The 19,876-nt window shown below is 37.8% G+C and overlaps 1 protein-coding gene across 1 annotated transcript in view; it reads right to left on the reverse strand.

Moving 5' to 3' along the window:
• The window catches only part of LOC131954517 (annetocin receptor), a gene marked incomplete at its 3' end in the record, with an annotated part of 41,212 nt that overhangs the window by 17,372 nt on the left and 3,964 nt on the right, over nucleotides 1–19,876 (reverse strand). The window contains exons 2-3 of the mRNA XM_059318250.1: nucleotides 8,853–9,294; nucleotides 7,252–7,350 (exon numbers count right to left, since the gene is read on the reverse strand). Of these exons, the coding sequence (XP_059174233.1) occupies nucleotides 7,252–7,350; nucleotides 8,853–9,187 (434 nt within the window). The remainder of the gene's footprint in view (nucleotides 1–7,251; nucleotides 7,351–8,852; nucleotides 9,295–19,876) is intronic.

Below are 19,876 nucleotides of genomic sequence, written 5' to 3' on the forward strand. Positions count from 1 at the left end.
CTTTGTATTTCGTGAAACTGGAGTTGTGTTAAAAATCAGTCTGTATGCTATTTCCCTTTCTTTTGGTGTAATGCGTTTATTATGTAGGTTTCTAAATGTATCTTTAATGTCTATTATATTGTGTTCCCTGGCCCAACTAATTCTCGTGTATAAGGGTGTCGCTTGTTGTTTGATTAGGATGTCGTATATTTTTTTGCTGTCTTCCCCAATAATGCTTTTGTTTCCTTGGAATGTTGCCAGCGTTTCTTTATAAAAGCTGCCTATGTCATTTCCCCCATAGTGTGGTGTTATGATGTTTAATTTTAAAATGCTCTTTATGTTTAACCCAATGTAGTATTGTGCTAATGGATGATAATGAGGTTCTATCCTTATTCTATCCAGGTGAAAAAAATATAAAAAATCTACCCCCTCCTCTCTCCCCCTCTATCCACTTTACCCCCAGACATGATAACCCCACAATCCCTTTAACTGTTCCAACGACCCCACCACCCACCGCAACATCAATATCCAGAACTTATTTAAAGTTCTAAATCTTGTCTCTTTCCCCTCATCTTTCACACTGCAACCTTTTGAAAACTCAATGCGACCACTACAACACTCTTTCAACTAGTCAACTTAAGTTGTTTCCCTACATAGAAAATGCTTCACTGTCCCATTGACCCTCTCTGAAAAATTTCCTTTCCTCTCCCCACCCAGACTTCTGACACTTTCATTTGACCTTCACCCCTTTTACTGTCATCCTTTGCAATTGTTTATAATCAAATACATGACATCATGTAAATATTCATTATGTACATTTGCAAAACCTGTCGTTTTCATTTGGTGTTCAAAATTATGTTAAAAAATTTGATGTTGATGTACTTGTTTTAATTGCAAATAAAAGTATTAAAAAAAAAATATATCTCTAAATGTTGAAAGAAATGGCGTATCTGCTAACTTCAATTCCCCGCTGCTGACGCTAATCATCTCGTGTATTTAGTTTTAAATTGTGCATAGGGTGGGATTTCCCCCCCCCCTCCCCCCCCCCCTTCATACTAGCACTTTGGATAAAGTGCTTCATACTATCAGCAATACATTGCTGGGTTGTGTTCAGAATTTTTTTTTTTATTCAATCTCAGTATATTACAGCTATCGTACTATCGATGATGGTAATGATTTGTGGGTTTAAATGAATTCTCATGTCATGTGGGCTACAATGATGGGTTTTTAAAGACTTTTTTTTTTTTACCAATAATGATTTATTGGGTTAAACTAAATTGTCATGGCATATTCCATTAATGATGGTAGTAATACGTTATTATTATTTTTTTTACCACAACCATGGTAGTGGTTTATAAATTAAGATGTCAAGCACTATCAACACTGGTAGCTGGTATGTCTATTTTTTTTCCAAGTATGATATTACAAATGTGTTATGAGTATAAACTTCTAGAGTGTTAGTTATACTTGCTTTGAATACATTATTTGTACTGTGATTATTTACTGATGTCAATTCATTCATTCACTTGGATGGGTTTCTACATTACTTATATTATATTAAAATAGAAACTGCTCAAAAAAAAAAAAAAAAAAAAAAAAAAAATCTCTAAATAAAAATCCCATTTACCGAACCAATTTCTGTTAAGCGTTTCACAAAGACTCATTGATAATAAAATTGCACTTAATTTACGTTTTATAATTCAAACTATGTTTACTCTCTTCTAATGCAATGATTTTGGAAACAGACTATCTTACCGCCAACAGTTTTTTATCATCAAAACTCCAATTTGAAGTTTTTGTTACAATTTATAAAACGAAAGCTGTACATAACCGAACCCGCCCCATCCATTTTCATGTAGCCTCCAAGTTTTCGCTTGAATGGATATGCCATACATATTAGCCTGCCTAACCCCCCCCCCCCCTGCTTGAATGGATACCCCATACATCTGAGCATGCCCCCCCCTCGCTTGTATGGATACCCCATACATCTGAGCCTGCCCAACCCCCCTCCTTGTATGGATACCCCATACATCTAAGCCTGCCCCCCCCGCTTGTATGGATACCCCATACATCTGAGCCTGCCCCCCCCCCACTTGTATGGATACCCCATACATCTGAGCCTGCTCTTCCCCCCCCCCCCCCCCACTTGTATGAATACCCCATACATCTGAGTCTGCCTGCCCCCCCCCCCCGCATGTATGGATACCCCATACATCTGAGCCTGCCTGCCCCCCCCCCCCCGCATGTATGGATACCCCATACATCTGAGCCTGCCCCCCCCTCCTGCTTGTATGGATACCCCATACATCTGAGTCTGCCTGCCCGCCCCACTCCTGCTTGTATGGATACCCCATACATCTGAGCCTGCTCTTCCCCCCCCCCCCCCCACTTGTATGAATACCCCATACATCTGAGTCTGCCTGCCCCCCCCCCGCATATATGGATACCCCATACATCTGAGCCTGCCCCCCCCCCTCCTGCTTGTATGGATACCCCATACATCTGAGTCTGCCTGCCCCCCCCCCGCATGTATGGATACCCCATACATCTGAGCCTGCCCCCCCCCCGCATGTATGGATACCCCATACATCTGAGCCTGCCCCCCCCCCTGCTTGTATGGATACCCCACACATCTTAGCCTGCCCCCCCCCCCCTCGCTTGTATGGATACCCCATACATCTTAGCCTGCCCCCCCCCCCCTCGCTTGTATGGATACCCCATACATCTGAGCCTGCCCCCCCCCTCGCTTGTATGGATACCCCATACATCTGAGCCTGCCCCCCCCCCTGCTTGTATGGATACCCCATACATCTTAGCCTGCCCCCCCTCGCTTGTATGGATACCCCATACATCTTAGCCTGCCCCCCCCTCGCTTGTATGGATACCCCATACATCTGAGCCTGCCCCTCGATTGTATGGATACCCCATACATCTGAGCCTGCCCCGGGGGTCGGGGGTGGGGACTAGACCGTACAACTAACATCCCAGCTAGCCCATGATTTCACCATCAGTGAGATGCCTCACGCTCTGACTGTCTTTAGAAACCCATCTGTTTTGGTGTAACATGAGCTTGGGGAGGGGGGGTCGGAGTTTCTGGTGTATCTATATGTTATTTGCTAGACATGGGGGGGGGTCGGTGTTTCTGGTGTATCTATATGTTATTGGCTAGACATGGAAGGTCGGTGTTTCTGGTGTATCTATATGTTATTTGCTAGACATGGGGGGGGTCGGTGTTTCTGGTGTATCTATATGTTATTTGCTAGACATTGGGAGGGGGGGTCGGTGTTTCTGGTGTATCTATATGTTATTGGCTAGACATTGGGGGGGTCGGTGTTTCTGGTGTATCTATATGTTATTTGCTAGACATTGGGGGGGTCGGTGTTTCTGGTGTACATATACGGTATTGGCTAAAGATGGGGGGTCGGTGTTTCTGGTGTATCTATATGTTATTGGCTGGACATTGGGGGGGTCGGTGTTTCTGGTGTATCTATATGTTATTTGCTAGACATTGGGGGGGTCGGTGTTTCTGGTGTATCTATATGTTATTGGCTAGACATTGGGGGGGGGGGGTCGGTGTTTCTGGTGTATCTATATGTTATTTGCTAGACATTGGGGGGGGGGGTCGGTGTTTCTGGTGTACATATACGGTATTGGCTAAAGATGGGGGGTCGGTGTTTCTGGTGTATCTATATGTTATTGGCTAGACATTGGGGGGGGGTCGGTGTTTCTGGTGTATCTATATATTATGTGCTAGACATTGGGGGGGGGGGGGGGGTCGGTGTTTCTGTTGTACATATATGTTATTTGCTAGACATTGGGGGGGTCGGAGTTTCTGGTGTATCTATATGTTATTGGCTAGACATTGGGGGGTCGGTGTTTCTGATGTATCTATATGTTATTGGCGAGACATTGGGGGTCGGTGTTTCTGATGAGCATATATGTTATTGGCTAGACATTGAGGGGGGTTGGAGTTTCTGGTGTACATATACGGTATTTTCTAAAGATGGGGGGGGGGTGGAGTTTCTGGTGTAAATACATAATACAATGTCGACTTTAGATGGGGGTCAAGTTTCTGTTGCACAAAACAAATACGGTGTTGGCTAGAGATATTGGGTCATAATTTCTGATGGGGTAGAAGTTTCTGGTGTAAATACGTACACGATGTTGTAGAGACGGGTCAAGTTTCTGATGCACAAATACCGTGTTGGCTAGAGATATTAGATCATAATTTCTGATGGGGTAGAAGTTTCTGGTGTAAATACATAATACAATGTTGACTTTAGAGGGGGTCAAGTTTCTGTTGCACAAAACAAATACGGTGTTGGCTAAAGATGGGGGGTCGTAAATACATAATACAGTGTTGACTTTAGAGGGGGTCAAGTTTCTGTTGCACAAAACAAATACGGTGTTGGCAAGAGATATTGGGTCATAATTTCTGATGGGGTAAGGGTAGAAGTTTCTGGTGTAAACATGTATACGATGTTGTCGAGACGGGGTCAAGTTTCTGATGTTATTATACGGTATTGGCTAGAGTTGGGGGCGGGGACGAAATTTATGGTGCATACATCGTATTGCCTACAGTTGGAGGACCGAGTTTCTGATATACATGCATGATGATGGCGGTTCTTTGGCTAGAAAAGACGTTAAGCGAAATCAATACAAAACAGAATCAATGTGGTATTTCGGTTTAACATGTTTATTGTGTCATATTTGTTTTGTCAGTGGCCATAAGAAACAAATTAGGGCACGGTGTGGTCGAGTTATAGAGCCCACGTCAATCACCCGAAAGGTCGAGTTATAGAGCCCACGTCAATCACCCGAAAGGTCGAGTTATAGAGCCCACGTCAATCACCCGAAAGGTCGAGTTATAGAGCCCACGTCAATCAACCGAATGGTAGACGTCTTTGTTACAGCCATCAGAGCAATAACAATCTACAAAATCTAGCTAATCAGAGTCTATCATCTAACAAATCTAGCCAATCAGAGACAATCATCTAGCAAATCTAGCCAATCAGAGACTGCCAACATTTAAACAATTAGAATCTCTCATCTATTATAACAAATCCAAATATCTCTTTTAACTCATCCTGCCAATCAAAGCCTGCGTTATATTTTTACTTTAACAAACCAGACCTCTACACCCAAGATATCCAACAATCTTAGTATATTTGATTAAATTAAATCCTACAGACCCTCAAATCAGATTGTCCGTGTCTCAAAAATTCTGGGGATAACGCTATTTTTTTCTGAGAGTTGAAATAGGGCTAAAACTTTGTTTACTTAAACCAAAATCCTTTTGAGGAATCGTGTCTTCAGTTAACTACAAGATATTTGCTGCGACCAATCGAATTTTCCGGTATCCCGGTTTTATTCCCGTCAAGAGAATCGCCGAGAGGTTGATAAAATTTTCAGGACAAAAATTGTATCAATAAAATAATTTGCAGCGCTGGTGGTGGAAGTCAAACAAAGTGAAAATCAATTTAACATCGTTTTTTTTTTTTTTTTTTTTTTTTTTTGAGATAGAAAATTCGTTTTAAATGTAGAATTTGTGGAAGGGCGACAAATCTATCCCGGTGTTACTTTATTTGTACTTTACAGTATCCCGACCTAGAGTACCGCGATAATTGAATTTTTTTCCGCGAAGTAGGAACGCTATATTTTAGTAGTTATACGTTTGTTAAACCAGCCTGTGTGCGTAGTTGTGGGAGAAGGTCCAGCGCACTGCTGCTAACAACGACAGCCCCAAGTTTGGATCTACGGGCTCCGGTACGTAGGACGTGCCTGAGTCCACTCAGCTTTGATGGGTACCTGGCTCACTTTTGGGAAAGTAAAGGCGGGTGGCCATTGTGCTGACTAAATTATCCATTAATATACCGAGGTCACAGAATCAAGTGAACTCTACTTCATCTGCCCAACGTATGACCAGGGCACTTTACTTTTACTTTTTAAGTTATACGTCTTTATATTCTTTAAAATAACCGTATTGTGTTTTTATGTCAGAATTTGTATTTTCGATTTATTTTTATACATTTAGTGGAATTCGCAAATGCAAACTTCTTCAAATCTGCGCATTACTATTTACGCACATGCAAAAATACTCCTGACGGAATTCCACAAAAATGTATGAAACAGCCGCGATACAAATTTTTCATTATTTCTAGAAAAACTCCCAAACAGCTTTTCCACGACAAACGAACCACACAAAAGCTGTGGAGGGGTGGGGTGGGGGGGCAACTTTTACAGGAAAACAAATAAATAAAAAAGTAAATAAAAAGATAATATTTCGCGCTCATTTATATTTTAATATTGGCACAACTCAAGCTTTTGATATTGGTAGTTGATTAAGGGCACATTGAGAAAAATGACAACAAGAAATGTTAGCAGATTTGATTTTTTTCTTGTTTGACGCATGCGCGTGGAGACCGTTTCCTGCCCTTGAGTTTGTTCTACAGAAAGAAACCGCTTTGCCTGTCTCGCGAGACAGCTGGCTAAAACGCGAGACGTTTAACGTGTCAATGCGATGATGACGCGGGCAAACGTGCCGCACCAGCTTATCCTGTAGTTAAGGGACGTTTGTAATCTTGGTCAATAGGGGGTCGGGGTTATTACATGCAACGTGTTAGATGGCGATGTAAAGCTGAAGAATCAATAGGGTTGGTTTAGAGATTAGTTTAGAGTGCAAGAACGAGATCAATGTGAAGAGGAGGTGGAGATTTTGGAGTAGAGAAATTGATGTTTTAAAGATTGATTGTAAAATGCAAGAACTATATTAAAAAAGGGAAGGAGGACTTCGGTGCAAAGCAGTGGGTGGTTTGGATTTTAATTTTTAAACTGCAAGAACTAGAAAAATCGGAAAATGTAGGAGTATAGCGATTTTGGTTTAGATATTTAGATTTTAAACTGCTAGAACTATTATCGGAGAGTGGTGGGAACTTGTTGAGGTAGAACACGTGCCAAGAAAAATTGACAACTTAAATATGAAAAAAAAAAGATTTTTACCATGAGTTTAACATCATAGGATATTTGCTTCAATAGTTAAAGAAAAGAAATTGTTTAAAAATAACAAATAAATTAATTAATTTTAAAATTTTAAAAAATTTTAAAAATTAAAAAAAAAATTAAAAAAAAAAAAAAAATATATATATATATATATATATATATATATATATATATATATATATATATATATATATATATATATATATATATATATATATATATATATATATATATATATATATATATATATATATATGAAGTCACTGAACTGACCTGTCCACGGCAGTGGCCAGCAAGACGTAAGACGAGGCGTACATTGCGACCACTTGCATATACTTGACGAAAACACACAGGAAACTACCACCCTGGAATCTGTTGACAGAGTTATAATTAATATAACCTCATACATTACTAATCGTGATGTTAGTCTTGAAAGAAAACAGTGGCTTGAGTCGTAAATCAACAAAAAGTGTTTTTTCAGTTAATGCAAAGACTTTATGAAATAAAAGTCGGATGTTAACAAAATAACAAAAATGTTAAATAATATGTGTAAATATTATTTTTTAAAAATTAGTGTAAGACAGGCATACAGATATTGAGATCAAACTAAAAGTTTATAAAAACCAAAGGAGAAAATATACAAGTTATCTCCCTTATAGATAAACACATACATTTAAAGGGACACAATCTTAAATAAATTTACAAAAATATAATTAAAGTACTTCTATAAACCATCTTGGATGTTGTACATAAATGTCGATATTTGTTTTTAAAGAGTGCTTTCTTTAAACCACATCAAAGACACAATTTACATCGAGAAATCGGCCCGCATACTAATAGCCAGGAGAGATCGTCTCTTTGTAAAAAAAACTTTCAAAGAGATCTAAAAAATAAGAAGAGGCATTCAGAGCACGAAAATGTTCTTTCTAATGTGACAAGCAAAAGGCTGTTTTAATTAAAATTTTAAGCCTTTTGTTGTTGTTGTTGTTGTTGTTGTTCATGTTGTACGTTGTTCTATTATTTTTTTTTGCCCTCCTTAGATAGAATTGGGGTTTGTGAATTTTATAAACCAGAGTAGCAGTTTTCTATTGACAGTTTTATTTTGTATTTTAAAATCCTTGAGTTTGGATCGCGATTACAATTATGAAAATAGTAATATAAGAGTAACTTTTGATTTGATGTTACATATATATATATATATATATATATATATATATATATATATATATAGTGTGTGTATGTGAGTGTGTGTGTGTGAAGAGTGTGTGTGTGTGTGACGCTTTGCGTCTTATTATTATATATATATATATATATATATATATATATATATATATATATATATATATATATATATATATATATATATATATATATATATATATATATATATATATATATATATATATATATATATGAATATATATATATATATATATATATATATATATATATATATATATATATATATATATATATGTGTGTGTGTGTTTGTGTGTTTGTGTGTGTGTGTGGGGGGGGTGTATGTGAGTGAGTGTATATGTGTGAATGTGTAAGGGTGTGTGTGCGTCTGTGTTAAGGGTGTGTATTTGTAAGTGCGTTTGTATGCGTATGTTTCTGTAAATGTGTGTATTTGTAAGTGTGTGTGTGTTAAGGGTGGGTGTGTATTTATTAGTGTGTGTGTACGTCTGTGTGTGTCTAGCTGTGTATGTGTCGATGTGTAGGTGTGTCTGTGTGTGTGTTTGTGCGTGAGTGTAGATTTGTGAATTTGTAAGGGTGTGTTTGTGTTAAGGGTGGGTATGTATTTATTAGTGTGTGTATGTACGTCTGTGTGTGTCTAGCTGTGTCGGTGTGTCTGTGTGTACAACACACTTTACCTGTCTGTGATGTCCCAGGCTAACTGTGGCAAGACATTAAAAAAAGCCACAAACAAATCCGCCAACGAGAGGTGGAGAATCATCAGATGCATGCGCGACATCTGCTTCCGTTTGGTCACCAAGGACAACACCACGCATCCGTTTCCGACGATGGCTAAAAATAGAATCGTCGCGCTGACGAACACCTCTACGACTGCGACATCCTCGTCCCGCCCCTCCAGGGTCGTGTTGGTCAGGTTTAAAAACAACTGAGGGGAAGATAGATTGTAGAAGTCCGCGGGGGCAACCATCACGTCTATGTTGCTGTGCGTGATGAAGTTATCAGGCACTGACATGGTTTAGGGTTGCGTCCCTTGGTAGACTAGAGTTCTCGTTCTTGTTTTTTTGTTTGTTTTTTTTTTTTGTTTTTACTCTTTCATTCTTGAGCATAGGCTTGTGTGTTCTGGGGAGGATTAGATGGATTTTAATTAACAGAATCACTGGTACTGGCACGTACAAGGGGAACATGAGGACAAGGCGATAAAGTACATTGAAGTGTACAGACAGACATGTGTACAGACAGTTTGTGTGATGCTGAAACATGCACTATCATATGAGTATACACAAAAATGCAACACTCTTTTACATAAGTTATATACAAAGAAATATAGAAACTTAACAATTTACAGGAATGTACACAAAAATACACACACGTTTATACAAGTCATGAACACAGATGTACAAGAGCATAACCGCATTCAGGAATGTACACGAATCATACAGATACGCACTAATATAGGGAAGTGTACAAATCATACAGACACGTACACTTAGAGGAATGTACACAAATCACACCGACACGTACACACATTGGCATGTGTGTTGACACATTGACACCCACAAGAATGTACAAAGCGACATAAATACAAATATTTACAGAGGCGTAGACATATATTCATATACACAAACATAACGTATACAATATAAGAATTTTACACAAATAAACATAAATAAACATAGGCTCAATCAAAAACGATCAGACACACACACACACACACACATAGGTGTACACACAGGGATACATAGGCAACACAAACACACACACACAGTTATTTACACAGAAATGCTTACACACTCTAATTTAAACCTACATTTTAATCCTATAAATACACACGCATAATGGCAGGGGGGTAATGCCGAGGGGGTAGTTGACAAGTGTTAATATTCCAGAGGGCGTGGTCGGATGGTAGAGACAAGAGTATTCGCGCAAGCATAAACAATATAATTTTCTTAAAGTTCATTAGCAGTCCCGTTGTTCTAATCTTTCTGAAACTGCTAATTACAAATATTGATTACCAAACCTAGGACATAATTTATATTTAATTTATCTTCAACAAAATGCCACCAGTTACTTCTACTTAATTAGTATCTCAGAGATTCTCAAACAACTACCAACAATGCCATCCCAAAATTATCTTAACAGAATGAACTAATGTATATATTTTTTTTGTTAATTTATTATAGTAAAGATAACTCATATACATGGTATGGATTATATTTATAGTTCGGTAGATAAAGCTACCCTTTCGAATTTGGCGATCCATAGGGCCAAATGAAGTATAGTTCACATGTTTTAGTGACCTGAGCGTATGAAGTGACAGTGTGTTCAGCTATACTCAGCCGCTTTTACTTTCCCTCTTGATTAAGGTATACATCAGAGCCAGGTGGATACAAACACGTAATACGGACTCGCACTAGAGATCCGAACTCTAGACTTCAGGTATAACAGTCGTGCGCTCTACCATCCGACCACGCCCTCTGGAATATTAACACTTGTCAACTACCCCCTCGGCATTACCCCCCTGCCATTATCCCAAGATTCCAAGATTAATTTCCCCCCCCCCCCCTCTTATCTTTCTGTATCAAAACTATAGTAGTTCATTACCCCTTAACAACTAACTACAAAATAACATTAAACTTTATCTTAACGCTTACTCTACCCCCGGGAAATGACCTGGGGCGGGTGACGAGGGGGGGGGGAATGTCCTGCTCTCGGCATCTCCAAATTGCAAATACAAATCGTGAGAGAGAAAAAATTATTAATATAAGTTTCATATTCCTACAGCCGATGTATTTGCACAAAGTTCGGCAACATTTAATAACAAGCTATTTTTGTGTTTGTATGTTGGTTTTTTTTTTCAAATAATGTTTGCGCTGTTAAAAATGTTAAAGCAATCTTTCTGTTGTTGTTTAAAAATATCAGCATTTGTTCATTCTCGTACTGTACGATGTAAATCATTCTTCATTTTTGTACGAGCACGAGATAGGATAAGATACATAAATACTTTAAAAGATACATTTGAGTCAAAAAATAGATAAATACAAGTCAAAATTTTAATCTAGTCCGGTTAGTTGTCATGTCCTAATGGATCGATGTTTAAACACAGCTTGAATGGATGAGAGGGTACTTTAAATTTAGACACTGACGCGATGTAGCAGTACTACAACAACATGAATGAGTGATAGGACATGTAAACTTTAAACAGCGCGGTGATGTTGTATTACTTCAACAGCTGGAATGGATGATAGGGTTTATAAAGTTTAAACAGACCGGGGATGTTGTTGTATTACAACAACGTGAATGTACGATAGGGTATATATTCTTTCAGCAGAACGCTGATGCTGTAGTACTACAACAACATGAATGGATGATAGAGTATGTAAACTTCAAAAGACGCGGTGATGTTGTAGTACTACAACAACGTGAATGGATGAATGGATGATAGAGTATATGAAATTTAAACAGTGCGCTGATGTTGTAGTATTACAACAACGGGAATGAATGATAGGGTATATATATATATACATATATATATACATATACATGAAATTTAAACAGTGCGCTGATGTTGTGGTACTAAAACAACGTGAGTGCATGATAGGGTATATAAACTTTAAACAGCGTAGTGATGTTGCTAGTACTGCAACATAATATCAGTGCAGAAGTAGGGCCTACTTTGGAAAAAAGGGATGGTGCGATCTTTGTTATGTGGTTATTGAAATAAGCTAAAAGTGTATCCGTTTACGATTCTCAGCGTGTATGACACATGCGTTTGAGGGTACTTGTTTCAGTGACCTCTGCGTATAAAGGATATATATATATATATATATATATATATATATATATATATATATATATATATATATATATATATATATATATATATATATATGTATAATATAGTAAAAATGATGAATAAGCAAAAAGATTTTGCTAACTTTTGATATTCAGTCGGCAGGGGTGGGGGCGTGGTACATTTTATTTGTAGCGTTCATTGTTTATCATTTTGTGGAGTGGACTCTAGACTACATCACTGCCAGAATCTCTGGCTTTACACAAGAGAACATTAGCTCCATGTTTTGTCCGGCGATTGCATCCTGAATAACAGTAATCCGGGATAGTTATCAACACAACATTCAATTACATATCACACACGTTATCTATTCATACAAGGGTATTATCAAAGCCAAAAAAAAGTAAAGATAATTACAACAATAATCAAAATTTAGAATTTGTTGAATTTTTTTTTAATCATGAAAGATATAAAAATTAAAAATCCGGAGAAAATGAAATGCACTATTTGACCACTCTTCCATCATATAACATGTAAACACATTTTTTTATAGATTTTTTCTACGATCCAACGATCAACAATCAATCATAAGCTAGCGCTCGCCCTTGATAACAGTTTTCAGTTTATTAAAATTGGAACCTCAATATTTTATACCGACCGACTATTTGAAGAGTACTGAGGTTATATATTTGTGTTGCTATTTCGAACAAGTTGTTACAATTAACGTTAAATAGATAAGTGTTCATGTTATATAACACACACAAATATATAACATTTAAATATAACAAAAATAACATTTAGACAGTCGCTGAAGCTTTATAAAGTTATGTATCATCTCCGTAGACAACCACGCCTTATATAAAATAACATTGTTATTACGCTTCTCACTCTTTGATTCTCTCTCTCCCTCTCTCTCTCTCTCTCTCTCTCTCTCTCTCTCACACACACACACACACACACATACAAACACACAAGACACACAAGACACACACATACACATCGAGATGCAATGTGCCATTTTACTAAGGTTTTATTGTAGACGCCTTCTCACACCTAGCGGTAGAGAGCTAGACTGCTAACCCAAATGTCTCGAGTTCGAATCCGGGTTCAAGTCAGTAGACTATCCCTCATTCCAACCAACTCTGATGGGTACCTAACACGTTAGGGAAAGTAAAGGCGGCTGGGCATAGTGTTGACCACACTATCCCTTCATATGCCGAGGTCACAGAAACAGGTAAACTCTACTTCACTTGTGCCATGGACCGTCAGCTTTGAAAAAAGGAGCTTTACTTTTTTAACATTATAGAGAAAATCGCTGACTGCATCTTTATTATTTGAGTTCAAACATAATTTCAGACAGCTGTATCTACTTGTTCTTCCAAATATTCTAAAAACAAAAATTTGGAAAAAAATAAATAAGTTATATAAAAATATAACCCCGCACAACATTACATAACAAAATGATATATCACTCCTATCATTTTGTGTTGTCTTTTATTTATTCTCTACCTAAGAAAATAAAGTCTAGTGTGAAACATCGTGGCTATGAAGACAAACTTGGAAGGATTCCCAAAATCTTACAAAGAAGAAGCCCGTCCGACGCGGCACACTTATTATTTTTTTATTTATTTGGAAATTCAGAAATCTAGGTAGAGCGGGAATTGAGTCCTGGGTGCAGAAGTATGAAAGGTGAAGGACAGATGGCGATATTAGGAGGAGGAGGGTAGCGATGGGCCGGTGCAGAGCAAGAGTAGTAACTCATGAACAGAAATTTCTAGACGGGTTGGCGAGAGAGGGCCCCTTAGACAGTCTTGTAACCCACTCATCTCTAATGGGTGCCAGTCTCTACTTTTGTAGAGGATACACAAAAACATGAACGGGAATTCATGTGCACTCATAAATCATCGGTTCGTATAGGGTACAGGTTCACACGTTTTCGGGTTGGCGAGACATTTTTATAAAAGCCAAGTGACCCGCGACCCACTGATACTATTAAAATAAGCTTTTTAACACTATTAAAAAGGAAATTGTTTTATATCGTGAGTAGAGTTTTGTTCTAGTTTCCCGTACGGCCACCTCATTGGGGGGGAGGGTCGTAACTCATGAACTTTGAACCTGTGATGTAGGGCGTTTTATTTTCTTATTTTATGTTGCCCCGGTGTATATATACGGCAAGCAGAGTAAAAATCGTCCCTGAGTCCACCCAGCTCTTATAGGTACCTAAGTCATGTTTGGGAAGCAAAGGCTGCTGAGTGGTTAGTGCTGACCAAACTATCCAAGTGTATCCCGAGGTCATTGCCATAGATTAACTCTCGTTCGTGTTTTTGACAGAAAGGGGGAAAAATGATAATGATTATAGTAGCACTAGATGCTTTTAAATGTTCAGTTCATAAAAAGTAAAGGTTTTGTTTTTTAAATGTATTTATTTTAATTTTTTACATGATGTGCTTTATTTTATAATGTGAACATAGTAGTTACTATAGATTTTAAAAGTTTAGTTCATGAAAAGTGTTTATTTATTTATTTTTAATGTTTTATATGGTGTGCATTGTTTTATAATGTAACCATACTAACACTAGTTTCTTTTTTAATGTGTTATTTATTTATTTTTAATTTTTTATGTTTTATAATGTAACCATACTAACACTAGTTTCTTTTAAAAGTGTTATTTATTTATTTTTAATTTTTTTATGTTTTATAATGTAACCATACTAACACTAGTTTCTTTTTAAAGTGTTATTTATCTATTTTTAATTTTTTATGTTTTATAATGTAACCATACTAACACTAGTTTCTCTTTAATGTGTTATTTATTTATTTATTTTTAATTTGTTATGTTTTATAATGTAACCATGGTAACACTATTTTCTTTTTCATGTGTTTTTGTTACAGACCAAGTCAGCGTTACTTGTGCCCCAATTTTTGTTAATAAATAGAATAAAAAGTAAGGCAGCTCTGGCTAAAGACTTCATTAACACACTGACCTCCTGAGTTCATTCGTTATTTCGGGTTAAAAAAAATTTACAAGATACTATCCTATAAAGAAAATATGAACTCGATTTTTAAAATATGAGCTGTTTTTTTTTTTTTTTTTTTTTGTTTTTTTTTTTTTTTTTTTAGTTGGACTGGATTAAGATTTCAGTACGACAAATCCTCCGCCATAATAAGGTTTGGTTCTTCGCGGATTTCTTTTTAAACTAACTCAAGCAGACAGATAGTACACGGTAGTTTTTTTTAATTGTTGTTGTGGTATCAGAGTTTCTCAAATGTTGCATGAAAGCACCCTGAAAAAAAACCGATGAATCTCGGGATACTATTAATTGCCTAGACAAAGTATTAAAGTTAAGGTTTAATAAAGAACATCGCCTAAATTAAGCTTGGGGGGGGAGGAGGGCATCTTGACGGTCCCAAGCCCGGATAAAGAAAGAGGGTTGGGTGTAATGCTAGCAACCCTACCCCATAAAACAACAACCTGCTAAACACAAACTCATTAATCTGGGAGCTTAAGAAGGAGAATTTCTCTTTTGTAGAGCTTAAGTAGGAAGATTTCTCTTATAGAGCTTAAGAAGGAAGATTTCCATTTTGTAGAGCTTATGAATGAAGACGTCTCTTTTGTAGAGCTTAAGTAGGAAGATTTCTCTAATAGAACTTACGGAGGAACATTTATCTTTTGTAGAGCTTAAGAAGGAAGATTTCTTTTACAGGGCTTAAGAAGGAAGATTTCCATTTTGTAGAGCTTATGAATGAAGATTTCTCTTTTCTAGAGCGTAAGAAGGAAGATTCCTCTTTTGTAGAGCTTAAGAATGAAGATTTCCATTTTGTAGAGGTTATGAATGAAGATGTCTCTTTTGTAGAGCTTAAGAAGGAAGATTCCTCTCTTGTAGAGCTTAAGAAGGAAGATTCCTCTCTTATAGAGCTTAAGATGGCAGATTTCCATTTTGTAGAGCTTAAGAAGGAAGATTTCTCTCTTGTAGAGCTAATGACACGAGAAACGTCATGGGCGTAACCTGGAGGAATCTTCCAGAACCGAGAACGATGGGGAGGTGTTTAAGCGTACCGACAAGGAGTCCACAGGAATGATGAAGCTGATGTATTTAAAAAAAAGGCTAGTATACAAAACACTTCTCCAAAGACACAAAAAAGTGTTAACCTTGTAAGATCGGTATCATGAAGAAAAATAGTTCTGGACCACAGCCTCAAATCAATAGCGGGTCTACCAACAGTCCCTTAAGTCTGAGCACCGGGAGTTAAACTAAACACCGAAACTCCCCTAATTTCGCCAAACCACCAGAGTAACATTTTTTATTCTGTTTAGTGCCGTCTCGCTCTGTCTCGTCTCGTCCCACCGTCTGACGAGATTTCGACCCGATAACGCGTCACAGTGTATTGTATACCGCAGTAACGATAACTCCAGTACGGTTATAACAAGCAATTATCTACCCTTGTTTTGGGGCCCTTGGATTGAACCGAAGTGACGCGAACAGGAATAGTTCATTGATCTCCTTACCCCTCAATGGACTCGCCGTCTCCTCATTTTAATTTCGCAATTTTGTAATCCCTGGTCTAATTTTAGATTGCCTGCACTGTGATGACGATTGTGGGTGAGAGGGGGGGGGGGGGGTATTCTCAGATTTCGTTTTATTCCCAATGGCCTTGTTACCGGGGAGTTTTTAAAGCAATATATCTCTATGGTTGATCTAATCTAGGGAGTAATTATCCCTCCCCTCTCTCTCACCCTACTTTTTTTCTTATAATCCTCTTTCAATCATTCAATCTTGTAGAGAATCATTGATAACGTCGTGTCAACAATGAGATTTAAAAGCTAAATCTGTTCCAAAATAAATTCGTATTTGGACAAAAACAAGCACTAAATTTAACCTTGATACTGTTGGTACCTAAATGGAATCTAACTCAAAGCACGTCACTTGACCTTGACGTTAATACTAATCCCCTGGTGTCCTACAATTAGGTAACACTAATCCCTAGGTGTCCTGGAATAAAGTAACACTAACAGTAACAATAACCCTAACCTCCATAAACTTTCCGTATAAGCTTTATATAAGCTAATTATATCCGTTTTATTTTTCAAAAGAAACAAACGCTAGCATAGCCTTATAAAAGCTATGTATATAGCAGCTTTATATTTCTTTAAAAAAGACGCTAGCATAGCTTTTTATAAACTATACATAGCCGCTTTATATTTCAAAAGAAACAGACGCTAGCATAGTTATATAAGCTATCTATAGTTTCTTTATATTCAAAAAGAAACAGACGCTAGCATAGCTTTATATAATCTACCTATAGTCGCTTTATATTTCAAAAGAAACACACGGTAATACAGCCTTATACATTACACAATGTCTAATTGCGTATCAACATGTTTAGACGTAAGCGTTTTGCTAGATATGGCTGTATCAACTGTACTATACTAGAGCTAGATCGCATCACAGTGAACTCTCCAGCGCGCTCGACGGATACCTAAAAATTTGAAACAGCGCATCGGCTTCCACAAGGGGATGCTGGGGTCGAAAGGTAGAGTATACGGAAAGTCTCGCGTTGGTATCTGTAGGATTTTATGGTGTCTACCCAGCTCTGATGGGTACCTGACTCTAGTCCACCCAGCTCTGGTGGGTACCTGACTCTAGTCCACCCAGCTGTGGTGGGTACTTTGATGGGTACCTGACTCTACTCCACCCAGATCAGAATGTTACCTGACTTGACTCATCACTCCGCCCAGCTCAGAAGGGTACCCGCAACACAACACATCCTTCTGGGTTCTGTTCATCGGAACCCGCTACAGAAGAAGGGGAGATGCTTAAACCTCACCACAATCCTAACCACACTATTGGCCATTTAACCTATCGAACCTTTATGAAAGCACAATGTCTATCCCACACATTTTCTTTTAACTCCTCTAAATCTTAGCATCTTAGTTATATTTTTTCCAAAAAAAAAAAAAAAAAAAAAAAAAAAAAAAAAAGGACTACTTTTCTATAAGATGGTACGAACGGTGTTAATAAAACGCCCTAGTAATCTAACAAGTACTAGAGAAGCTTTGTTTTTTTTTCAGCTAGTTTCAACACCATTAAGCGCACGCCCATGTTGAGAAAACTTCCTGTTTTTTCCTGATAATGTACCCTGTGAGGAGGACGAAAAAAATAGATTTTCTTTTTTTTTTTAAAGATCAAGTTTCGATTAACGTGTTTCCGAGAGATTAATTACTGTGGTTAGGGGGTAATTATCGATCCTGAGCTAATAAATTTTCCAGACATCTTGGTCAGGTGTCCAGTTGCAGGATTCTAGATCTGGTAGTTGTCGTAATGGTGGAGAATATGGTGGATGTGACACAAAGCAGTTGCACTCTTCTATGTTTGCTGAAGGTCTATGTAGTGGGCAAAAAAACGTCTTAAAATTTTATGTAATGATAGAGAACAGTGGCGTAGCGAGGTCGGGTGTCACCCGGTGCGGCACTTAATGGTGTCACCCCCCAGAGGCGTTGCGACCCTTCCCGGGGACAAACTTTCAAGTTTTCGATTTGCACCCCCCCCCCTCAAGTTTTCGATTTGCACCCCCCCCCTCAAGTTTTTCTCTATATATTTTGCTATTTTTTGCCTTGGTGTCACCCCCTAAATGGTGTTACCCGGTGCGGTCCGCACCCCCCGCCCTCCCCCCTCGCTACGCCCCTGATAGAGAATATGTACTAATTATGTAGATGATAGGGAATATGTTGAATATAACAATAACCGGTTACCAGTACCTTTCTGAGTTTGCTGAAGGTCTATGAAGTTGGCAAAAAAAGTCTTAAAATGTGTTATACTGGGCGAGAATAAGTTGGATGGGACTCTAAGCAATTGTACTGTTGGACTCTAGTATTTTTGCAATGGTATAAAATATGTTGAATGAAGCACAAACCAGCTGCACTCGACTAAGCGTGCTGAAGGTCTATGAAGTTAACAAAAACGTCTTAAAATTTGATGTAATGGTAGATAATATGTTGGATGGAGAACGGCGTGGCCTAAACGGTAGAGCACTGGGCTGCTAACTCGAAAGTCTCGAGTTCAAATTCGGGTCCAATTCAGTAGAACGTCTCTGAGTCCACCCGAACGAAGAAGAGATGTCTGGAAGAAACTTTGGTTCCACTGTGTATGATTTAGGTCTATGCTGTCTAGTTAAAACGTCTTAAAACTTTGTGTCGATATAACATAGTATCGGTCAGCCATTGACATTTGTTTGAAAGGAGGGGGTGAGCGAAATAAAATGCGTATTCAAATTCTTATGTATGTTTTTCTTTAAGTTAACCATATATTATGTACTATACACTGTATTAAATCAAACACTAAAAACTAGTAAATTGTCATTAAGTAAAAATGAATCATTTATTTCTTCAAAATTAAAGTTTTATTATTTTCCAGCGTATTTTCTGATCTGCATTTTCTACTTCTTCAATAGGGAAGGGGTGGGGGGGGTTCTATAAAAATTGTTTATGAAAATTTTCAATGGCGATGGGTTTTTTCCGCATAATTTTCCGTTGCGCAAAACAGCATCATTGACAAATTCCTGGTAAAAAGCTAGTGTGCAGCTTGTATTTTGTGTGCGCGGTGTTCTAAAAGTCTCATACAAGGATGGATGTATTTGACAAAATTACAGCGCGGCTGGTTCAAAACTACTGCGCGACTGCGCAGCTTAGAGGAAACATGACTGACAATGAAACAGCGATACTAACTATGAAACCGCATCACTGACACTTACATCACTTACAGTGTAACAACAGCAACAACAGGGTGCAGGCAGGATGACATTATCAATTATTACATTAACAGTTGAACAGCTTTTGTGAAAAAAGCATCATTGAAACAATCTCTTACTTTGAAACCGCATCACTGAAAATGAACTAGCATTGCATCCATACCT

This window comes from Physella acuta, unplaced genomic scaffold (genome assembly GCF_028476545.2).
Source record: "Physella acuta isolate Inbredline_101_S28 unplaced genomic scaffold, ASM2847654v3 ptg001007l, whole genome shotgun sequence".
NCBI lineage: Eukaryota > Metazoa > Mollusca > Gastropoda > Physidae > Physella > Physella acuta.